Source organism: Podarcis liolepis (assembly GCF_965112155.1).
Source record: "Podarcis liolepis genome assembly, chromosome: 16".
In the NCBI taxonomy this organism is placed as follows: domain Eukaryota; kingdom Metazoa; phylum Chordata; class Lepidosauria; order Squamata; family Lacertidae; genus Podarcis; species Podarcis liolepis.
Genome location: NC_139567.1, coordinates 42,479,047 through 42,499,037, shown reverse-complemented (window position 1 = coordinate 42,499,037; position 19,991 = coordinate 42,479,047). Strand labels below are relative to the sequence as shown.

General features: G+C 47.0%; 1 protein-coding gene across 3 annotated transcripts in view; it reads right to left on the bottom strand.

Annotated features, from left to right (window-relative positions):
* Positions 1–19,991, bottom strand: part of NCOR1 (nuclear receptor corepressor 1) — a 110,305-nt gene that overhangs the window by 87,788 nt on the left and 2,526 nt on the right. For all 3 annotated transcript variants that reach the window (XM_083479686.1, XM_083479688.1, XM_083479687.1), the window contains exon 2: positions 2,562–2,739. In XM_083479686.1, the coding sequence (XP_083335812.1) occupies positions 2,562–2,669 (108 nt within the window). In that variant the 5' untranslated portion in view covers positions 2,670–2,739. The remainder of the gene's footprint in view (positions 1–2,561; positions 2,740–19,991) is intronic.

The following is a 19,991-nucleotide window of genomic DNA, read 5'->3' as shown; positions in this document are numbered from 1 at the left end:
AATGTTTGGGGTGTCTGTGATGGGGCTGTGGTCACAACAGCATCCGGAAAAGGTGCCGGGGAACTTTTGGCCCTCCAGAAGTTGCTGAACAACCTTCATTCTCCCTGGCCACTGGCTATCACAGTCTCTGGGGATGATGGGAGTTGTAGTCCAGCAACCTCTGGGGGGAGCCAAAAGTTCCAATGCTTAGACCATCTATACGGGAAGTGGGGCTCGTATCATCAGCTCCGCCAAAGTGACCTCCTGCCCCTGAACTGTTACCGTTCCAGCCACTCATTGTAAGAACTACAATTTGACTTTAAGAAATTGCCTTTGCTTCCCCCCTCTTCTGCCCCCATCCCTGTTTTCTTTCTTTGCCGAGTCTTTTAGATCATCAAGCCTAAAGGCAGGGACTGTCTGGTTTTATTTGATGGTACGTAAGCTGCTCTGGAAGCCTCTGGCCGGATCCTGCAGGGTTCCTCTAATGTACTTACGACTCAGGGTTGGCACGCCAGCCACCTGCCTGGTCAAACATTGACAACTGACCAGCTATTCTGCTCTCAAGGTTGAAGAATCGAGCAGCCCCAACCGGGAAGAACCTTTCGTTTCTTTTGGAAGAAGGAGGAGGAGGAGGAGGAGGAGGAGGAAGAGGAGGAGGAAGAGGAAGAGGAGGAAGGGACATACTTTGCTCCCCTTGTAACATAGCCACAGAGGTTCACATGAGCTGCTAAGAACTGGGCCTGCCGCAACCCACGCCTCTAGCTCCCTGGTCCGAGGGTTGGCACAGTGGTCAACTGGCTGCTCAAATATTGACAGTTACTTGAAGATGGTTTTTCAAAGGAGCCACAAGGCTGGCAATAATTAAGGAACCGGCCTCCTTAGCACAACCGCTTTCAAGAAAGCTGAAGTGTTGGTGGGTCGTTGCTTTTCAAATGACCCGTGTTTCATTTGCTTCGATTTGTTCATTTTATCCATTTACTTTTTCTCTCTCTCACACGCACACACATATACCATACTTTTCCGTGTATAAGACAAAGTTTACTCTAAAATAATGTTAAAAATGAGGCTGCATTTTAATGTTTCAATATTTTAATGTTGTATTATAATCTTGCTTTTAAGTTGTATTCATTCAACTTGTTTTTATTATTGCTTGTTAGCTGCCCTGAGCCCGGCCTTGGCTGGGGAGGGCAGGGTATAAATAAAAAATATTATTAGCATTATTATTATTATTATTAAAAATTGGGGGTTTTATACACGGATAGTGCAGAGGGGGGATGGGCTATTGGTTGCAGCCGCGAGCATGTTATACACGGAAAAATGCGGTACACACACATATATAATTCAATTTTCTGTTTTACAATTTGAAATACTCATTTAAACATCCTTAAAATATCAGTGACTTCCCTTCCTCTCTTTCCATGGTTCATTTTGCATATCATAAATCCCTGAATATTTTACAGAAACTAAACCATTCAGTATTCCATTCTTACATCCATCAAAACTTACTTACACTGTTGAATTTATCTTAATGCTGCCAATGTTTTCAAGTGTACGCCATTTCCCCCCGTGTATTCAATAAACGTTTATCCATTTACTTTGTAGACTGTCTGCTCCTCCAGCCTCTCCTGACCTGTCATCATCATGATAACTTCTCTTTTCATGCATCTTCCTGAGCTCAGGGACAGGAAACCGTTGGCTTAAATTATTCTAATGAAGGTAACAATAAATACTACTGGCTGTAGCTTTGCATACAGACGTTCCCATGTTTGATCCCCAATGGCACCTTCGGGGGGGGGCTGTAAATGTCCCCTTAGAGCAGGGGCCAGCAAACTTTTTCAGCAGGGGGCCGGTCCACTGTCCCTCAGACCTTGCGGGGGGCCGGACTATATTTTGGAAAAATAAATAAATGAATGAATTCCTATGCCCCACAAATAACCCAGAGATGCATTTTAAATAAAAGGGCACATTCTACTCATGTAAAAATACACTGATTCCCGGACCGTCCGCAGGCCGGATTTAGAAGGAGATTGGGCCGGATCCGGCCCCTGGGCCTTAATTTGCCTACCCATGCCCTAGAGACCCTTTCTAAACCTGTGGGTCACCAGATGTTGTTGAACTACAATTCCCATCACCCCTAGTTATCAGGGACAGAACTCAGGGATGATGGGAGTTGTAGTCCAACAATAGCTAGGGACCCACATGTTGAGAACTGTTACCCTAGAGAGCTGCTGCCGGCCAGTGTTGACAGTACTGAGCTGAATGGAACAGTGGTCTGACTCAGGGTAAGGCAACTTCCTGTGTTCCTGAATAGGAACATGAGGAGAGGCTGCTGGATCACGCCCATGGCCCCTCTAGTCCAGCATCCTGGTCTCACAGCAGCCCCAAAAAGAAACCCACAAGTAGGAGCCAAGAACAAGAGCCCTCTTGCCTCTTGTGGGTTCCAGCAACCAAGAAGCGTTGCTGCTTTCAACAGTGGAGGAAGAGCACGGCCATTGTGGCTGGCAGCCATGGAGAGCCCTCCAGCGCCGCCGCCCAGGAGTTCCCCGGAAAGCGCGCCCTCCTCCCTTGCGTCCCCCCCTTGCCTGCTGGTGTCGGCCGCCGGGGAATGTGTACTGGACCGAATGCGTCTGGTAGCGCCCTTGTTCTGCGCTGAACGCTCCTTGGCTAGGAGGGTAGCCCGAGCTTGACATTCTGGGAGGAGGGCTCCTCGCCGCGATGCGAGATCAAGGCCGGCGAGCAGTCGTGTTTCCGGGAAAGAGTCTGTTAAAAAAGAGGAGGGGGGAGAGAGAAAGAAATGGTAAGAAGGGGATAAGGGTTCATCAAGAAAAACCTGGTTATGTTTAGAAGGATACCACATAGGGAAATGTTCCCTGATACCAAGATGAGGGATTCTATGGAATGCAGATAGAGAGATTTGTTAAGAATAATGATCTGTTGTGATCTTGACGAAAGCGTACAATAGATGAGCCTTCTTGTGTTTTGGCTCATCTTCCTCTTTTCCCCCCTTTTCCCCCTCCTCCCTCCCTCCCTCCCTTCCTTTCTCTTTCTTTCTCTTTCTTTCTTTTCCCCCTCCTTTCCATTTTTTCTTTTTTCTTTCCCATAATGGCTTATGTTCTATGCCATGTACTTTGATATTTTTTGTAGTTTTGTAGCTTTTTTCATTGTTATTATTATTAAGGCAGCCCTGTTTCGGGAAGCTTTTAATGTTTGATGTATTATAGTATTTTAATATTCTTTTGGAAGCCGCCCAGAGTGGCTGGGGAAGCCCAGGCAGATGGGCGGGGTATAAATAATAATTTTTTATTATTGTTATTATTATTATTATTATTATTATTATTATTATTATTATTATTATTATTATATTAAGGAATTTCTTTCGTAATTTTGGTTGTCTATATTTATCTGTATTTGTTTAAAGCAAAATTAAAGTATTAAAAAGAAGAAATGGTAAGAAGCTGCCGAAACCCCACGCCATCACCTGTCACCATCGCAGTTCACTTTGGCGCAGCTGTGAGCGACGGTAAAAATATGCTAGCAGGTTGGCATGGTTGCCAAAAGTGGCGTACGTCAAATATCAGAGCAGAGGGGAAAGTGGGTGTCAGGCTCATCCGACCTGCTTTGGGACTGACTGACTGACTGACTTACTTATTTATCATTAATTTGTTAACAGCAGAAAAAGTGCAAACATAAAAAAACACACAAAAGAAACCGAGCATCAAAAATTTAAACTGTAAAGCGTCATGGCCAGCAAGGCGAAAAGTAGAAATTTGCAGAGCAGCTCCAAAGGGATAGTAAAATATTAACTCATGCAAAGATTCCCTTTGCAAATAGTAAAGATTTATAAAAATAAAAGTATTCGCCAGCCAGTTCCATTTTTATTGTGAACGAAGGTTCTATACATTTGCATATACTAATGGCACTGAGTGACCATCCGCCTTGATATTTCTAAAATAAATTTGGGATTTTAACATTATTCTTATACAATTATTCTCATACAAGCTCAAAGCCGAGCTACATGCAACACACAAACTTACACAATTACACTTCAACAGTTCAGCATTCCAACCAGAGAACATTCATTTTCTGTGCCATAACCAAACTGAGCTCATGGTTGCTTTTGCAATTAAAGTCTGCTACTTGTCTAGTTAGGTAAAGGTAAAGGGGCCCCTGACCATTAGGTCCAGTCGTGACCAACTCTGGGGTTGCGGCGCTCATCTCGCTTTACTGGCCAAGGGAGCCGACGTACAGCTTCCGGGTCATGTGGCCAGCATGACTAAGCTGCTTCTGGCAAACCAGAGCAGCGCATGGAAACGCCGTTTACCTTCCCGCCAGAGTGGTACCTATTTATCTACTTGCACTTTGACGTGCTTTCGAACTGCTAGGTTGGCAGGAGCAGGGACCGAGCAACGGGAGCTCACCCCGTCGCAGGGATTCGAGCCGCCGACCTTCTGATCAGCAAGCCCCAGGCTCTGTGGTTTAACCCACAGCGCCACCCGCGTCCACTTGTCTAGTTATTTGTATTTTATTTATTATTTCAATAATCAACTTCCAATAATCACTTTCCACCATCTGGGTCTCAAAGCAGCTTACAACACTAAAAAAATACAGCATGAAAAACTGAAGACAGAAATTAAACCTCAGAAATTTGAAACTGGGAACATTTCAACACGGCCTCCTCACCCAGGATAGCCATGGTCAGCCAGTACTGAGCTAGGTGGATCAGTGAGCCGCTTGGCATATAATACAGCTCCCTAGGTTCCCCCATATATAATCACTCCCAGGAGCTACACTGAGTGTTCGAAGATTTGGGATGGAGAAAAGAAAGGGCTTCTTTTCGTGCAGCACATGGTTAAACTGTGGAACTCCCTGCCACAGGAGCACCAACATGGATGGTTTCAAAAGGGGACTAGACAAATCCAGAGGGGAAAAGGCTCCTGATGGCTCACAGCCACAATGGCTACACTCTGCTTCCACGGATAGAGAATAATAATAATAATAAATAAATTTTATTTATACCCCGCCCTCCCCAGCCAAGACCGGGCTCAGAGCAGCTAACAACCAATAATAAAAACAAGTTGATTGAAATACAACTTAAAAAACAAGATTAAAATACAACATTGAAACATTAAAATGCAGCCTCATCACAGGAGGAGAAAGGAAAAAAGAGAAAGAGGGGTAGGGAGTCAAATTGACTATAAGCCAAAGGCCAGGCGGAACAACTCTGTCTTACAGGCCCTGCGGAAAGAAATCAGATCCCAAGCAGCACACGGAAACGCCGTTTACCTTCCCGCCAGAGCGGTACCTATTTATCTACTTGCACTTTGACATGCTTTCGAACTGCTAGGTTTGCAGGAACAGGGACCGAGCAACGGGGGCTCACCCCATCACGGGGATTCGAACCGCTGACCTTCTGATCAGCAAGCCCTAGGCTCTGTGGTCTAACCCACAGCGCCACCTGTGTCCCTCCGTCTTGATCTACAGGGTGGCAATTTCAAAAGTCTTTATAAGGCCTTGCACGCCATTTTTCTGGGTTCCTCCTCCTCTCCTGCGGGTGAGGGGAGCACCCTGTTGCAACAGATCAATAAAGATCAGGCTTACAAGCTGCTTTGCTTCTCAATATTCTCTGGTGGGCCTCTGTTATTTTCTCCTACCAATAGGGAACCTACGTAAGGACTCTGTATGGGCTCTTGGATACCACATAAGGGAAAAGGGCAATTTTTGTTTGCAACACCGCCCATCCCTGGGAAAGGGTTTGCAAAGCGCCATTCTGCAATGCAGCTGCAGCCCTGCAGCCACACACCTCCATCTCTGACCCAAGCCTGCCACCAGCGGCGTCTGTGCAGGAGGCCGGCCACCCACGTCAATGAGTCATAACGCCGGATGACTCATACAAGCCAAATCATGCTTTCCTAACCTGACCTCCCAATCTCTCTCTCTCTCATACACAAACACCCCCCCATACATTTAAAGCACATAGCTTCCCCCAGAGAATCCTGGGAGATGCAGTTGACTCCTCAAAGGAATGCAATTCCCAGCACTCTTAATAAACTACAGTTCCCAGGATTCTTTGGGGGTAGTCAGGCTGTAGTGAAGTTGGGAAATCTTTGTGCGTTGAAACTTTGGTTCATACAGAAGCGAAGCATTGTGGGAGAGTTAAAACTGTGGAATCCTGGGGAATGTGTATCAGGTTTCTTTAATTGCAAAACTCTCTGACTTTGGAGGTGTGAATCAAATTGCCTCCTCTCTGGGCAGGAAGAAGTTGTTATCTGATTTGTAAATTCAGGCAGCTGGGAGTCACTCAAAGCGCCCGGTAGAGTCTGGGAATGAAGGGGGAGTCTTTGATCCTCAAGGTCTAGGAGACTAAACAGAGTTCAGCTGTCCTAAGTCTCCTGGCAATCAAGAGTTATTGTCTTCGCATACAGCCATTGGCAAATTGGTAATGAATCTAAAGACCTGATTGGTCCCTAAACCCTTTCTCCGGGAATAAAGGTTTGGGGGAATTGAGATGCAAATTGCAGACCATCTTGCCATGCAAATCCTTGAAGCTAAACCAGCGCCTGGCCACTTCGGACCCCTACTGGTTACACCAGTTGGATTTCTGTCTGCATCACCGTACAGTGACACAGAATTGGGCAACCCGGTAAATATCGAAAGGGGATTTTCCTCCTTGGACTTTTTTCAACGGTTGGCCCAGGAAAGGAAGTGGTGGCAGCTTTCTACTGTTTGGGCTTGTGCCTCAAAGCTCCTTGTGTCCTATCCCTCTCCCTGCTAGTTCCTGCTGGAGTTTGGAGGACAGGTAAGAGGGGTGGATAGTGGCCCATGAACCACTACTCAGGTGCTTTCAATGTGCTCTGTGTCTATGCAGCCAGGCACACGACTGAGCAGGTAGATCTTCATGAAGCCTTATGCAGAAATACCCCTCTTGCCAGGCAAGTGGATCAGTACCTGGACAAACCTCTGGATTTTTGCACCTCCTTCTAAATGGTGCTACCCAGCGCTCAGGGTCGGAAGGTACATTCTGGGCATGTATTTTGAGAGACTGCACACATTTATAAAGAGGTTTCGGGAAAGATGCGCTCGAGGACCATTGGAAAAGTTCAGAAGAAACTGTCCAGACACAAAATGCTATTGGGAAGGGGTGCAAAGGTGTGAAAAGCTGCCCCCTCCAGCTTGCTTAAGCAGGTAAGCAGAAGAGCTTATTTATTGCATTTGTAGCCCACCTGTTTCTCCAAGGAGTCCATGATTCACACACCTCTCCCAAGCTCAGTTAATCCTGACGACAACCCTGTGAGGCAGGTGAAGAGGCTGCGACTGACTGCAAGGTCACCCTGTGATTTAAACCCTGATCTCTCCAACACTCTTAACCCCTGAATCACACTGGCTTCCTACAGTTCTTCTGCTGTGGGGCAGCTCTATAAATTAAGTTGGTCAATAAATATGGGGAAAGCAAAATGTCCCTTAGAGAAGGCTCTAGAAATAGAAATCATAGAAATGAATAACAATTACAGTGGTACCTCGGGTTAAGTACTTAATTCGTTCCGGAGGTCTGTACTTAACCTGAAACTGCTCTTAACCTGAAGCACCACTTTAGCTAATGGGGCCTCCTGCTGCCACCAAAGCCCAATTTCTGTTCTTATCCTGAAGCAAAGTTCTTAACCTGAAGCACTATTTCTGGCTTGGTAGAGTGTGTAACCTGAAGCGTATGTAACCCGAGATACCACTGTAATAATAATAATGGAAAAGATGGCTCCTATACATTCCATTGTGGCGATCGTAACTTAGTTTTAAGGTGCCATTGTGGCAATTAGCTTACATGTCTGTGTTTCTAACACTGCCTTCAGGAGCCTCAAGACTTTTCTATTATTATTATTATTATTAGTAGTAGTAGTAGTATATGCTGGCTCCTGCCTTTCCTGCCCCCGTCACTCCAACCTCAAACTTGTGTGGCCGTATAGATTTCAGGCTAACGTGGCACGTGTTTGAGGCTTCCACAACCACTGCGCTGCTCTGCAGACAGTCGACATAGGCAGGAAAGCGGGGAGGTGTTCTGTGTGATTACAGAAGCAGCACTTCAAGACTCATCTCAGGTCACAGAATCCCAGAACTGAAGTTGGAAGGGACCCTGAGGATCATCTATTCCAACCCCTGCAATGCAAGAATAGGCAGCTGTCCCAAACAGGGATGAAACTTGCAAAAAAAACCAAAAACCCATTTTTATTTATACTTTTCATTTTACAACAAACACAAGACATAAATTTAAATTATTCGACATCGTATTTCGACTCTCCTCCCCCCCCCCGCTTTCTGAGGTTTCTTGCACATGTACTGCTTTTTTACTGCATTTCCAAATTATCCCTAACTATTATTTATCCCAAATAATCAGTCTAAGTTTTCTGTCACTATGCATTTTTTACTTTAATCCTACTAAACTCTTAATTTGTTTACAATAGTAAATTGTTTCCATTCTACATTAAAGGGTTTATTATCTTCCAATAAGTTTAGCCATTTCTGAGTACTCTAATAAGTTCTGCTGCCGTTCTTCTTCCGTTGAGATGTTTTCTTCTTTTCATCCATGGGCAAAAATCACTTGAGCAAGTGAAGCAAGTTACTTGTCCTTATGGATTCAAATATATGCTTCAAAGTATAGAGGTGACATCTGGGCAGTTGACCAGCCTCCTCCACAGCCTATGACCCTAACAACTTGCTCTTTAAAAAAAATAAAAAAATTAAGATGGCCACCGCACTGTGTTTTGTTTTTTAAACTACTGTGGCGAGCCACACACCCTCCCCAAACCCGTCTAGCCTCCAGTAATTAGTGATAATGAGGGTAAATCCCCATTGTGCAGGAAACCAATTGCTTCCGAGATGGAACAGTCGAGAACGCTGCTGCGTGTGTTTCTGCCAAGTCAGCACGGAAAGAAAGTCCCAGGGACCTAGTCACCCAAGGGTGAATGAAGTTTGTTTGTTTGTTTGTTTGTTTGTTTGTATGGCACCTAAAACACAGCTCCCCCCCCCAAAAAAAAATTGGCTATGCAGAAGTCGTGGCTTCTCAGCGATCAGAGAAGATCCTCCTGCAGGACTCCCAAATGATGCTCTATGCCCTAGATCTGATACCCTGATGCAGGATTCGTGTATTCTGGGACAGGAAATCAGCGCTCTGACTTCTCTCCCCTGAGGTGTCACAGTTTCCTCTTCTCTCCCTCCCCGCTACGGCGAGCTTTGCCCGGGATAAGGACGGTCTCGTCCACCAAGCCCCGAAAAGAATCCGTTCCGCAGCAGAGACAGAATGCCACATCCCGTTGACATGATAATCCCATATATGTCAAAAATAGCACCGCTTACGCTGGAGGCAGAGGGAGCCATGATCGAAGCAAAGGGGACCCCCCCCCTTGCTAAAAAAACAATAATCCTCTGCTACCGTTAACAGCTGTTGGGAACTGTCTCGCCCACCCTCGCTCAGATGCACCAGGAACGCAGCTCTCAAGCGCTCTGTTGGGCTGTGCAGCTGGTCTAAAAAGGTCACGTCATTTCAGCGGAGACCCCAACTGCAAGCCCCCTTGAGCCGGGAGCTCAGGAGCGTAGTTCTCAACTGCAGTTGGAAAGGATGGCCTGCACCAGGTTTTCTTGCAGATAAAGGCCGGCCAGGGGTGTATCCTTGGCAAAGCCGCCTTAAGCCATCTGCTGGAAAAGTACAGGGTGTGCTATAACCACGGTTTACCAAACAATAGCTTATTCAACCGTGGTTTGTTTGAGCACCCAATCCCAGCTCAGAGACGTGCATTTGGCAAGGCTGCCTTAAGTGATCTGCAGGAACCCAGAAAGCAATAAGGTCTATGGCCTCTTTCGCACGCAAACCACAGTTTACCAAGCTATGGTTTATTAAACCACAGTCTGCCTAATCATCCAAACCCTGCCCAGCAGCTTAGCAATGGTGCGTTCGCTGCCAAAGAACCACAATCTGAAGCCATGGATTGCTGTGGACTTACAACCCTCGGCCGGTTTCAACTACAGTGGTGCCCTCGGAAGACGAAAAACCCGCTAGACGAAAGGGTTTTCCGTTTTTCGATGCGCTTCGCAAGATGAATTTCCCTATGGGCTTGCTTTGCAAGACGAAAACGTCTTGCGAGTCTTGCGATTAGCCTTTTAGCCGCTAAGCCTTTAATAGCCGCTAAACCGCTAATCCGCTAATAGCGCTAATCCGCTAAGCCGCTAATAGGGTTGCTTCGCAAGACGAAAAAACCGCTAGACGAAGAGACTCGCGGAACGGATTAATTTCGTCTTGCGAGGCACCACTGTATGGTGTGGCGCTTGCAAGAGCTCAGTGCTCTTCCTTAACCTTGGACAGCCAGTGTGGTGCAGTCAGACTCAAACCTGGGAGATCAGGGTGCAAATCCCCCTAGCCACAAAGCTCACGGAGTGAACCTGGTCCAGTCCCTCACTCTCAGCCTAACCTACCTCCCAGGAGGATAAAATATGGAGGAGGAGACCAATGTACACCACCTCGAGGAAAAGTGGAATATAAATGTAATCAATAGATAAATAAAGCATGGTTTGTTTCTGCATCCCAGGCATTCACCACGCTACAAAGGCGAGTTTATCCTGTGAACTGCCCTGAGACCTATGGGTATAGGGCAGTATATAATTTCAATTACAGTGGTACCTCGGGTTACATACGCTTCAGGTTACAGACTCCGCTAACCCAGAAATAGTACCTTGGGTTAAGAACTTTGCTTCAGGATGAGAACAGAAATCATGCTCCGGCGGCGCGGCGGCAGCAGCAGTGGGAGGCCCCATTAGCTAAAGTGGTGCTTCAGGTTAAGACCAGTTTTAGGTTAAGAACGGACCTCCAGAACGAATTAAGTACATAACCAGAGGTACCACTGTTATGATGATAATAATAATAATAATAACAACAACAGCAACAGCAACAGCAACAACAATAATAAGGCAAGAGGAACAAAGGGAGCTTCTACTAAAAAGCTTCCTAAACCTGTGCAACAAGGTATAATAATAATAATAATAATAATAATAATAATAATAATAATAATAATTTTTGCTACAGCAGTCAAACACTTTGGGGTGGCCCCACTCTGCTCCATTGTAGAGGAGGAACCCAGACGAGAATCACTTGCAAAACAGAAGGAGGGACAAGTCCCAGTGGAGGAACTTAAGAGTCAGGCTGAGCAATGTGAACGTGTGGTTGACCTGGGCATTCCCCTAGTTTCTGATGGGGGCGGGGAGAGAAGAGAAGAGAAGAGCTGGTTCACCATAGCGGATTACAAGTCAGGAAGTCGGCGGTTTAAATGACACCTCTGCCCAGTGTGTTCACAGGGCGGCTTTAGACAAGCCACTGTTTACTCACTGCATCATGCACTTGCAGGAATCTACATGCGCCCAGGCATCCACCTGAATAACAAAGATAAGCAAGAACTGCAACAACACATTGCAGCGTAGGCTCACTTCCGTCAAGGGCTCAGGAAGCTTTGAACAGGAGCCTTGTAGAGCTATTCAGGCAGGGAGGAGAGGATAGTTTTCTTCTTGCCCCCTCCCCTAAAGCCCCCTCCCCTGCTGGGCTACATAGCATTATCAGGGACTCGGATTTAGGGCTGGCTGTTAGCCCCCCAAAAGATGACCTCTTTGCAGCTGTATTGAACTGGAGAGTGGTGGGAGGGAAAGAGCCCTTCTCTTAAAACGAAGTAAGTTTCCGGTCCTCATGGTTCTGAACAAAAGGCTGCTTTAAACAGGAGCAGCAAGACCACGGCTTTATCTAGCTCCCTGCTGTCTACACTGACTCAGAGCAGACTTTCAGGGTTTCAGGCAGGGGGTCTTTCCCAGCCCTACCTGGAGATGCCTGCAGGGAATGAACTTGGGACCTTTTGCACGCAGCGCAGATACTCTGCTGCTGAGCCGCAGGCCTCACCAACAAAAAGGAAGGAATAATTCCTGCCGGGTGGGGGAAAGTTTGTTTGCTGGATTTCACAGCAACCATTGCCCACCCCTAATTCTCCCGCCTTCCAGCCTACTTTCTACAAGCTTGTTTGGGTGTGAGAAGGCAAATCCCCTATCCCTGGATCCCTGTCCAGTTAAACCACAGAGCCTAGGACTTGCCGATCAGAAGGTCGGTGGTTCAAATCCCCGCGACAGGGTGAGCTCCCGTTGCTTGGTCCCTGCTCCTGGCAACCTAGCAGTTTGAAAGCACGTCAAAGTGCAAGTAGATAAATAGGTACCGCTCCGGCAGGAAGGTAAACGGCGTTTCTGCACTGCTGTGGTTCTCCAGAAGCGGCTTAGTCATGCTGGCCACATGACCCGGAAGTTGTATGCTGGCTCCCTTGGCCAGTAAAGCGAGATGAGCGCCGCGACCCCAGAGTCGGCCATGACTGGACCTAATGGTCAGGGGTCCCTTTACCTTTACCATATTATATACACCTCAGAAACTCATGCATCCTTGTCAGGCTGCTTTAAATATTTTCCCTCTTCTCTTATTTTCCCTTGGCATCTCAGGCCTGGGGGAAAATGCTCCCTGCCTGAAACCCTGCCAATGGATAGACAATACCGATCTGGGTGGACCAACTGCGTAAGGCAGCTTCATAGATTGGGGAAGGGTCACAGAACAGGGGCAGAACATCTGCTTTGCATGCAGAAGGTCCCAGATTCAATCTGGGCAGGGAGTGCTGCTGCTAGTATACCTGAAGGAGCATCTCTACCCCCATCATTCAGCCCGGACACTGAGGTCCAGCACCGAGGGCCTTCTGGCGGTTCCCTCCCTGCGAGAAGCAAAGCTACAGGGAACCAGGCAGAGGGCCTTCTCGGTAGTGGCACCTGCCCTGTGGAACGCCCTCCCATCAGATTTCAAAGAGATAAACAACTACCTGACATTTAGAAGACATCTGAAGGCAGCCCTGTTCAGGGAAGTTTTTAATGTATGACATTTTAATGTATTTTTAATCTTTGTTGGAAGCTGCCCAGAGTGGCTGGGGAAACCCAGCAGATGGGCGAGGTACAAATAATATATTATTGTTCTATTTACAGAAATATTGTAAAATTAATGAATGTTAGAAGGATGTTGGATAGAAAATAAGTGGTTTCCTGCTGTAATGCTTTAAGAGATATGGGAAAAAAAGGTTTACAAATGCGTAAAAGCTTGATGGTAAGGATTTGCTGAACTAACAAATTGAACTGGAATACAAAAAAGGGAGGTACGAGGAGGTCTGGGGAAATAAGCGTAAGGAAGGTATGTTATGAAAATTAATGTGTTTTTAACTGTTTTTACTTTGTATTTTTTTTTCTATTTTTCACTTTTCCTGTTATATTTTAAAAACTTTAATAAAATATCATTAAAAAAATAATATTTTATTGTTATTGTTATTATTGTGATAGGAATGTAAGAAGAGCTTGTGGGATCAGGCCAAAGGGGGCCAACCAAATGGCAGATTTGAGAAGGCCACCTGCAGGAGCTGAGCACCCTCTTCTCCCCTCCTGGGGTTTCCAGCAACTGGTAACCAGAAGCAACAGTGCCTCTGGCTGTAGAGAATTCTGGGCTAGATAGATCAGTGATCTAGTTTGGTAAAAGGCAGCTTCTTCTTGCATTCCTCTGGGTAGAATTTGCCCACGGGAAACCCTACACACACTCACTAAGCCCTGTTGAACACAGCGGGACTTAGCGTACCAACAAACGTGCATCTGACTGTGCTGCTAAGTTTTCCGAGTGCGAGATCTCGCTTGGTGTCCTTACAAACGCAGCCAAACGGAAAGCTTAAATTCAGAGTTCCCATCGCTCGGGAGATGTACATTTTTGCACTAGAAGAGAGGCATGTGGGGCTTGCATGACCAGAGGTGTTGGATCACACCGTTGGGCACTATCAAAATCCCGAACGCTTTCAATTGTTATAGCAACCTAATTAGCATGCACGGTGCTTTAAAAAAGTGGGTGAGGGGGGGGGAGAGAACGGGGAAAGGCTTGATTTGAGAACCAGCACTTCCTCTCTTGCACTTTTCAAAATCACCCCCAAGAACAATGCAGAACCAAGGAAGCACTTACGATGCTCCGAAAGGGCAGCTTTCTCCTTGACCAACAGAACCCCATTGGATGTTGCTACATGGAATGTCGCTGGGCAAGTGCCACAGGCACCTACTGGACAGCGCCTGTGACATCACCGATGACAAGCGGCCAGCCCATGCTGTTCCTTAATGAATTTTATTGCGGTGGGGCTCCTAATGTTTCATACAATAGCTCTCTGAGTGCTCTGTGCTCTGCTCTTTCACTGCATTGGGATGCTTACAAACTGCTAGTTGAACTAAATGCGTACGGAGGCTGCTGCCTTGCAGCAGGTTCAGATCACTGGTCAGCCTTGGAATTCCTTCTTACGATTCCCTCATAACATATATATCTAGTCAGTGCTTGAAGTTTTACTGTAATCAAGCAGTACAGGGATGTTCTGAAATGTACATACATACTATAAACACAGAGATACATTAAATACAGAAGCAGCAAACTGATCCTCCTACGCCTGGGGGAAACTAGAAGAAAGAGAAATCGACAAGAGGGGAAAGCTCTCCTTGCAATATTAACTACCTCATCCAAAACTCTGCGGTGGGGTATCTGCTCTGCATTTAGAAGATCCTGGGTTCAATCCCTGGCATTGATCCTAAATGGATCAATGGTTTGACTCTGCGTATGACAGCTTCCTTTGTTCCCATTTAAATCAGCCCTTCATTCAGAATCGTTTAGACTGGAATCTTGTAGCTCACTGGCAGAGTATCCACCTTGCATGCAGAATCGCCCCCCTGCATTCCCTGGCATCTCCAGGTAGGGCTAGCAATGTCCCCTTGCCCGAAACCCTGGACAGCTGCTGCCAGTCAGTGTAGGCAATACTGAGCTAGAGGGATCAGCACAGTCCAAAGCTCCTAATCCATTGAATGGCAATTTGATTCGTGACAGGCCCCCCGCCATGAGGCCAGCCCAGATATAGCCCTGCGTATCTAATCCACACCCCGGCATTTGGAATGACCAACGGCAACTGCTCCCACCCTGACCCTCTTCTCCACTGCCTCCTACCAGGCTAGCTTTAGAGCAAGCAGGGGAAGACCCGAGGCCTGCTTTCTCTTTAAATCCACAGAGACACTCAAACAGGGACACCTTTGCCCAGCGATCAGCTGACACCCCGTCCCAAGGCGCCTCGTGACACTTCGCAGAGCTGGAAGGCAGCCAGCAAGTCATCCTGCTCGATCAAACCACCCTGTGACAAGAAGCCAACCTTGCAAAAAAAGAAAAATAAACCCCCAAATCCTGGGACAGCCTGCCATGCCAATGCAAAGCACTTTGAGCACATTGGGAATAGTCGGAACGAGGAGAAACACCAGGGCCATCTCTCTTGCAAAAAATAGCTGCCTTTCCCCAATTCCCATCTCGGGCCCTACCATTGTCGGGGGAGGAGGCGGCCCTGTTGTTTTTCACACAGGAGACAGGGTCTTCTCTGTGGTGGTTCCCTATCCATGGAAACGGCAACCCTAGTGAGGTGCACCTGCTCCTTCTTTTTATTAGCTTTCAGAAGGGATTTAAAAAAGACTCCTGCTTACGCAGGCATTTTGATGCCTGAAAGACATTGCTCCAGATCACTGTTTTTCAAGTGTTTTTAACCATTTTTTAAAATGTTTTTTTTGAAAGAAAGAAAAGGTTTTAGTGCTGATGCTTTTACGTCCCAGGACCCCTTTGGCAGGGGATGGGGGAATAAAAATTGAACAAATCATCGTCATGCGTCACTTGATCCTTGTAACTGGAGATGCTGAGGATTGAACCGACCTTCTGCTCTCAGAGTAGGGGCTCTCTCTGACACCCGTTTCTGCTCCCTCCCGGCAGCTGTGAGATCTGAAAACGGGGATTTCCTGGTTCACAGACGAGTGGCCTAGACTCTTGCTCTGCGACAGCTCTCGCCAAGTTAATAAATCAATCAATAAATCACACATGCCCAAGCATTTTGAAACACTGACATAATGAGCCAACCTACCAGAGCGAGAAATATCTGTAAATCATTGAAGGACTTCAGGAGGGAATAATGGCCCTGTCCTGGACAAAAGGGGTGGGTGGGTAAGGGGGGGGGAAGGAGGCAGGAGGGGGCGTGGAGTAACTTTGGGCAGCAGTTGTGACCTTCAGAGAGAGTTGCAAAGGGAACGCACGTCTACACAACGTCATTCAAGACCCACAAGCGGGGTTGTGGGGAGGGAGGCTGGGGGAGAGAAGCCAGGCACTTCTCTGCAGGCAGAATCTTGCAGCTGGGGTGCAGCTTTGCAAGAAACGACTTTGATCACAGAGGATTCAGTTGCACAGACCCAGCAGAGGCTTGAGACCCTTATGGGAGTCCCACAAACAAGTGAACCTGGGCAAGTAGCAACGCCGGCAATGCCCAACTTAGGCAGGCAGCAATCCAAAAGTGCAGGGGAACGGGGGAAAGGTGATGAAGTTTTCAACCTGCAACTCCTCTGAATGAGGCTGGAGGTAAGAGATGTACTCCCACCAGCCTCCAGCATCTAGACAGAAGCACACATCATATAGCCACAGAGAGGTGACTATGGGTGCCTGGGGCTTCCCCTAGCCAGAACCCGCCTCTTCCTCGACATCTGCGTCAACTCTCAAGTGGGACCCGGCCTTTCTGAGCGACCTCTTCCTGCTCACTGGGTCAAGCATGGGAGCAGCCTTTCCCCATTATTTAATGTATATATATCCTGCTTTTCCCCCAGAACAGAGGACTCGAAGGCAGCTCACAAAAATCCAAAACAAACATGGATAAAACACAGGTAGCTAAAAACAAAGAAAAGGTAACAGTCAAAAAGTAATGAAACTATAATGGGGTTAAAAGGTCAAGGGACCCCTGACCATTAGGTCCGGTCGTGACCGACTCTGGGGTTGCGGCGCTCATCTCGCTTTACTGGCCAAGGGAGCCGGCATACAGCTTCCGGGTCATGTGGCCAGCAGGACTAAGCCGCTTCTGGAGAACCAGAGCAGTGCATGGAAACACCGTTTCCCGCTGGAGCAGTATCTATTTATCTACTTGCACTTTGATGTGCTTTCGAACTGCTAGGTTGGCAGGAGCAGGAACTAAGCTACAGGAGCTCACCCCGTTGTGGAGATTCAAATAGCTGACCTTCTGATCGGCAAGTCCTAGGCTCTGTGGTTTAACCCACAGCGCCACCCGCGTCCCTCATAATGGGGTTAAAATGATGTAAATACCAAATCTGCTAAAACACAGATAAAAAGGACACAGATATGGCAGTACCTCAGGTTAAATACTGGAGGTCCGTTCTTAACCTGAAACTGTTCTTAACCTGAAGCACCACTTTAGCTAATGGGGCCTCCCGCTGCCACCACGCTGCCGGAGCACGATTTCGGTTCTCATCCTGAAGCAAAGATCTTAACCCGAGGTACTATTTCTGGATTAGCAGAGTCTGTAACCTGAAGTGTATGTTACCTGAAGCGTATGTAACCCGAGGTACCACTGTACAGCGCTATTGAAAACCCTTTCCTTAAAAGCAGTCAATTCCACGAAGTCTGTTGGAACAAGAAGTCTTCACCTGCCAGCGGAAGGACAGCAAGGGAGGAGCTTCTCTAGGGAGGGAGTTCCAAAATCTGGGAAGAGCCACCCAGAAGGCCCTCTCCTGCGTCCCCACCAAGCAGATCTGTGAGGGTGGTGGGACTGAGAGAAGGGCCTCCCCTGAAGGCCTCAGAGAACAAGCAGGTTCATACGGGAGAATAGGGTCCTTCAGCTAGCCTGGGCCTAAAACCTATAGGGCTTTATAGGTAATAGCCAGCATTTTGAACCGTGCCTGGAATCAGGCTGGTAGCCACAGCGGAGCTGCTGTAACAAGGGCTCCCTGTAACCAGCCCTGGGCAATGGTTCTTTGGGCCAAATGAAGTTTCCAGGCACTTTTCGAAGCCAGCCCCACGTAGATCGTGCCACGGTAATCTAAATGGGATGTGATTAAGGGGTGTGGCCATGTGGCCAGACCAGAAATCTCCAGGAAGAGGTACAGCTGACACACTAGGGTTGGACTACAAAGCCTGGGTGCCCCCAACCGGGTGGCCTTCAGACAATCGGCCATGCCGGCTGCTGGGGCTGATGGAAGCTCTGAGTCCTAAACATGAAAACCCTGCAGCTGGATCAGGTCAAAGCGGCTACCTGAGTCCAGCACTCCATCCTCACAGGGAGCAGCCAGATGTCTTCAGGAAACCTGCAAGCCAGACCTGAGCATAACAGCAACTCTTGTCCCTTGTGATTCCAAGCAAATTGAGTCTGGGGGCGTATACTGACTCCAAGAGTATAGACAGCACACAGCCATCACATCTAGCAGCCACCTATAGCTTTATTCTCTGGGCAGTATTAGAAACTGGGGTGGAAAAGCTAGGAGCCAAATGGCTTCTGGGACCTGGGTTGTGGGCGCCAAAACAGAATGTCTAGTCGCCACTGGGGGAGGAGGGCAGCAACAAATTTTGTTTATTATTTTGATAAGCATGAATTAATATGCAATTCGCATTGCTAATATCACATTTTTAGCAGAAATTGTGTTTGATTTGGTGCTGACAACAAAAATTTTGGTACCATACTTCAGTTTTCAAAACACTCTACTCTTAAAGTATTGTCTGTCCTTAACATATACTCCAAGGCTTCAAAACACATACAGTGAGGGGGGAAAGTATTTGATCCCCAGGTAGCCTGACATCTGGCTGGTTGATAGGGGATCCAATACTTATTTTACTCATTATAATGCACATCAGTCTCTGACTTTTGTCTTCTGGGTTTCTAGGGGTTTTCCTGTTGTTATTCTGTCTCTCACAGCTACAATAAACCTACCATTAAAATTATGGACTGGTCATTTCTTCGTCAGGGGGCAAACGGGCAAATTTAGCAGGGGATCAAATATGTTTTCCCCTCACTGTACATTTCAGTAATCCTGGAGTGTCAGCCAGGGGCAAAAAATGGCGCCCAGACTCTGAGATGCTCGCAAATGCAGAATCTTTGGGGCAAAATGCACCTGGCGCCCTGCTAATTTCGAACCCTGCACACAGCCATCACAGCTAGTAGCCACCAATAGCTTTATCATCTGGAGAAACATTCCCTCCGTCCCTTCAGTCTATACCCGCCCATGTTGCACTGGAAGTATTATTTTCTTTTTTGTTGCCGTCGTTCTCCCCCAAAACAGCAGCAAAACACCCCTGACCACACACCCACGCTGCACGGTGACTTCTTCAACTGTTCCACCTCTTTCCCCAAGCCTAGACACATCCCCGGACAGAGCACGATAAAACTGGAAGAGCAGTGTTAATGAGACGTTGCCATCCATGTGCCAATGCACATGGCATTGAAAAAGAAAGAGAGCAAAATAAGGAAAAGCTCAGTTCAGTGCATTTTTAATAATAATAATAATAATGTTAATATTTATAACGTGCCCATCTGGCTGGGTTTCCCCAGCCACTCCGGGAGGCTTACAGAATATATAAAACATAATGAAGCATCAAACATTAAAAGCTTCCCTGAACAGGGCTGCCTTCAGATGTCGTCTAAAAGTTGTGTAGTTCTTCTTCTCATTGACATCTGAAGGGGATGCACAGTATGATCTTATATGGGTTTACTCAGGTGTCAGCCCCATGGAGTTCAGGGGAGTTCACTTGCAGAATCAATGCAGACAAGATTACAAGTTGCACCCCCTGTTATATTAGTCTTGCCCAGAACCAATATAACCCACTCCTTTTCCATGTCAACTCCCCCTAAACTATGCCTACTAAAATCTCCATATGTGCCAATCAGTAGTCATCCACCTGTCTTGGACTACAACTCCCATCAGCCCCCAGCCAGGTGGCTGTGACTGATGGGATTTGCTGCTGTTGTTATTGTTGCTTTCATTATTATTATTAAATATAATTATACCCTGCCTGTTCTCCTGGCGGGACTCAAGGTGGCTTGCAGATAAAAACAAGAACCGCTAAAATCACAGAAAAATCAACCATTAAAAACAATTAAACA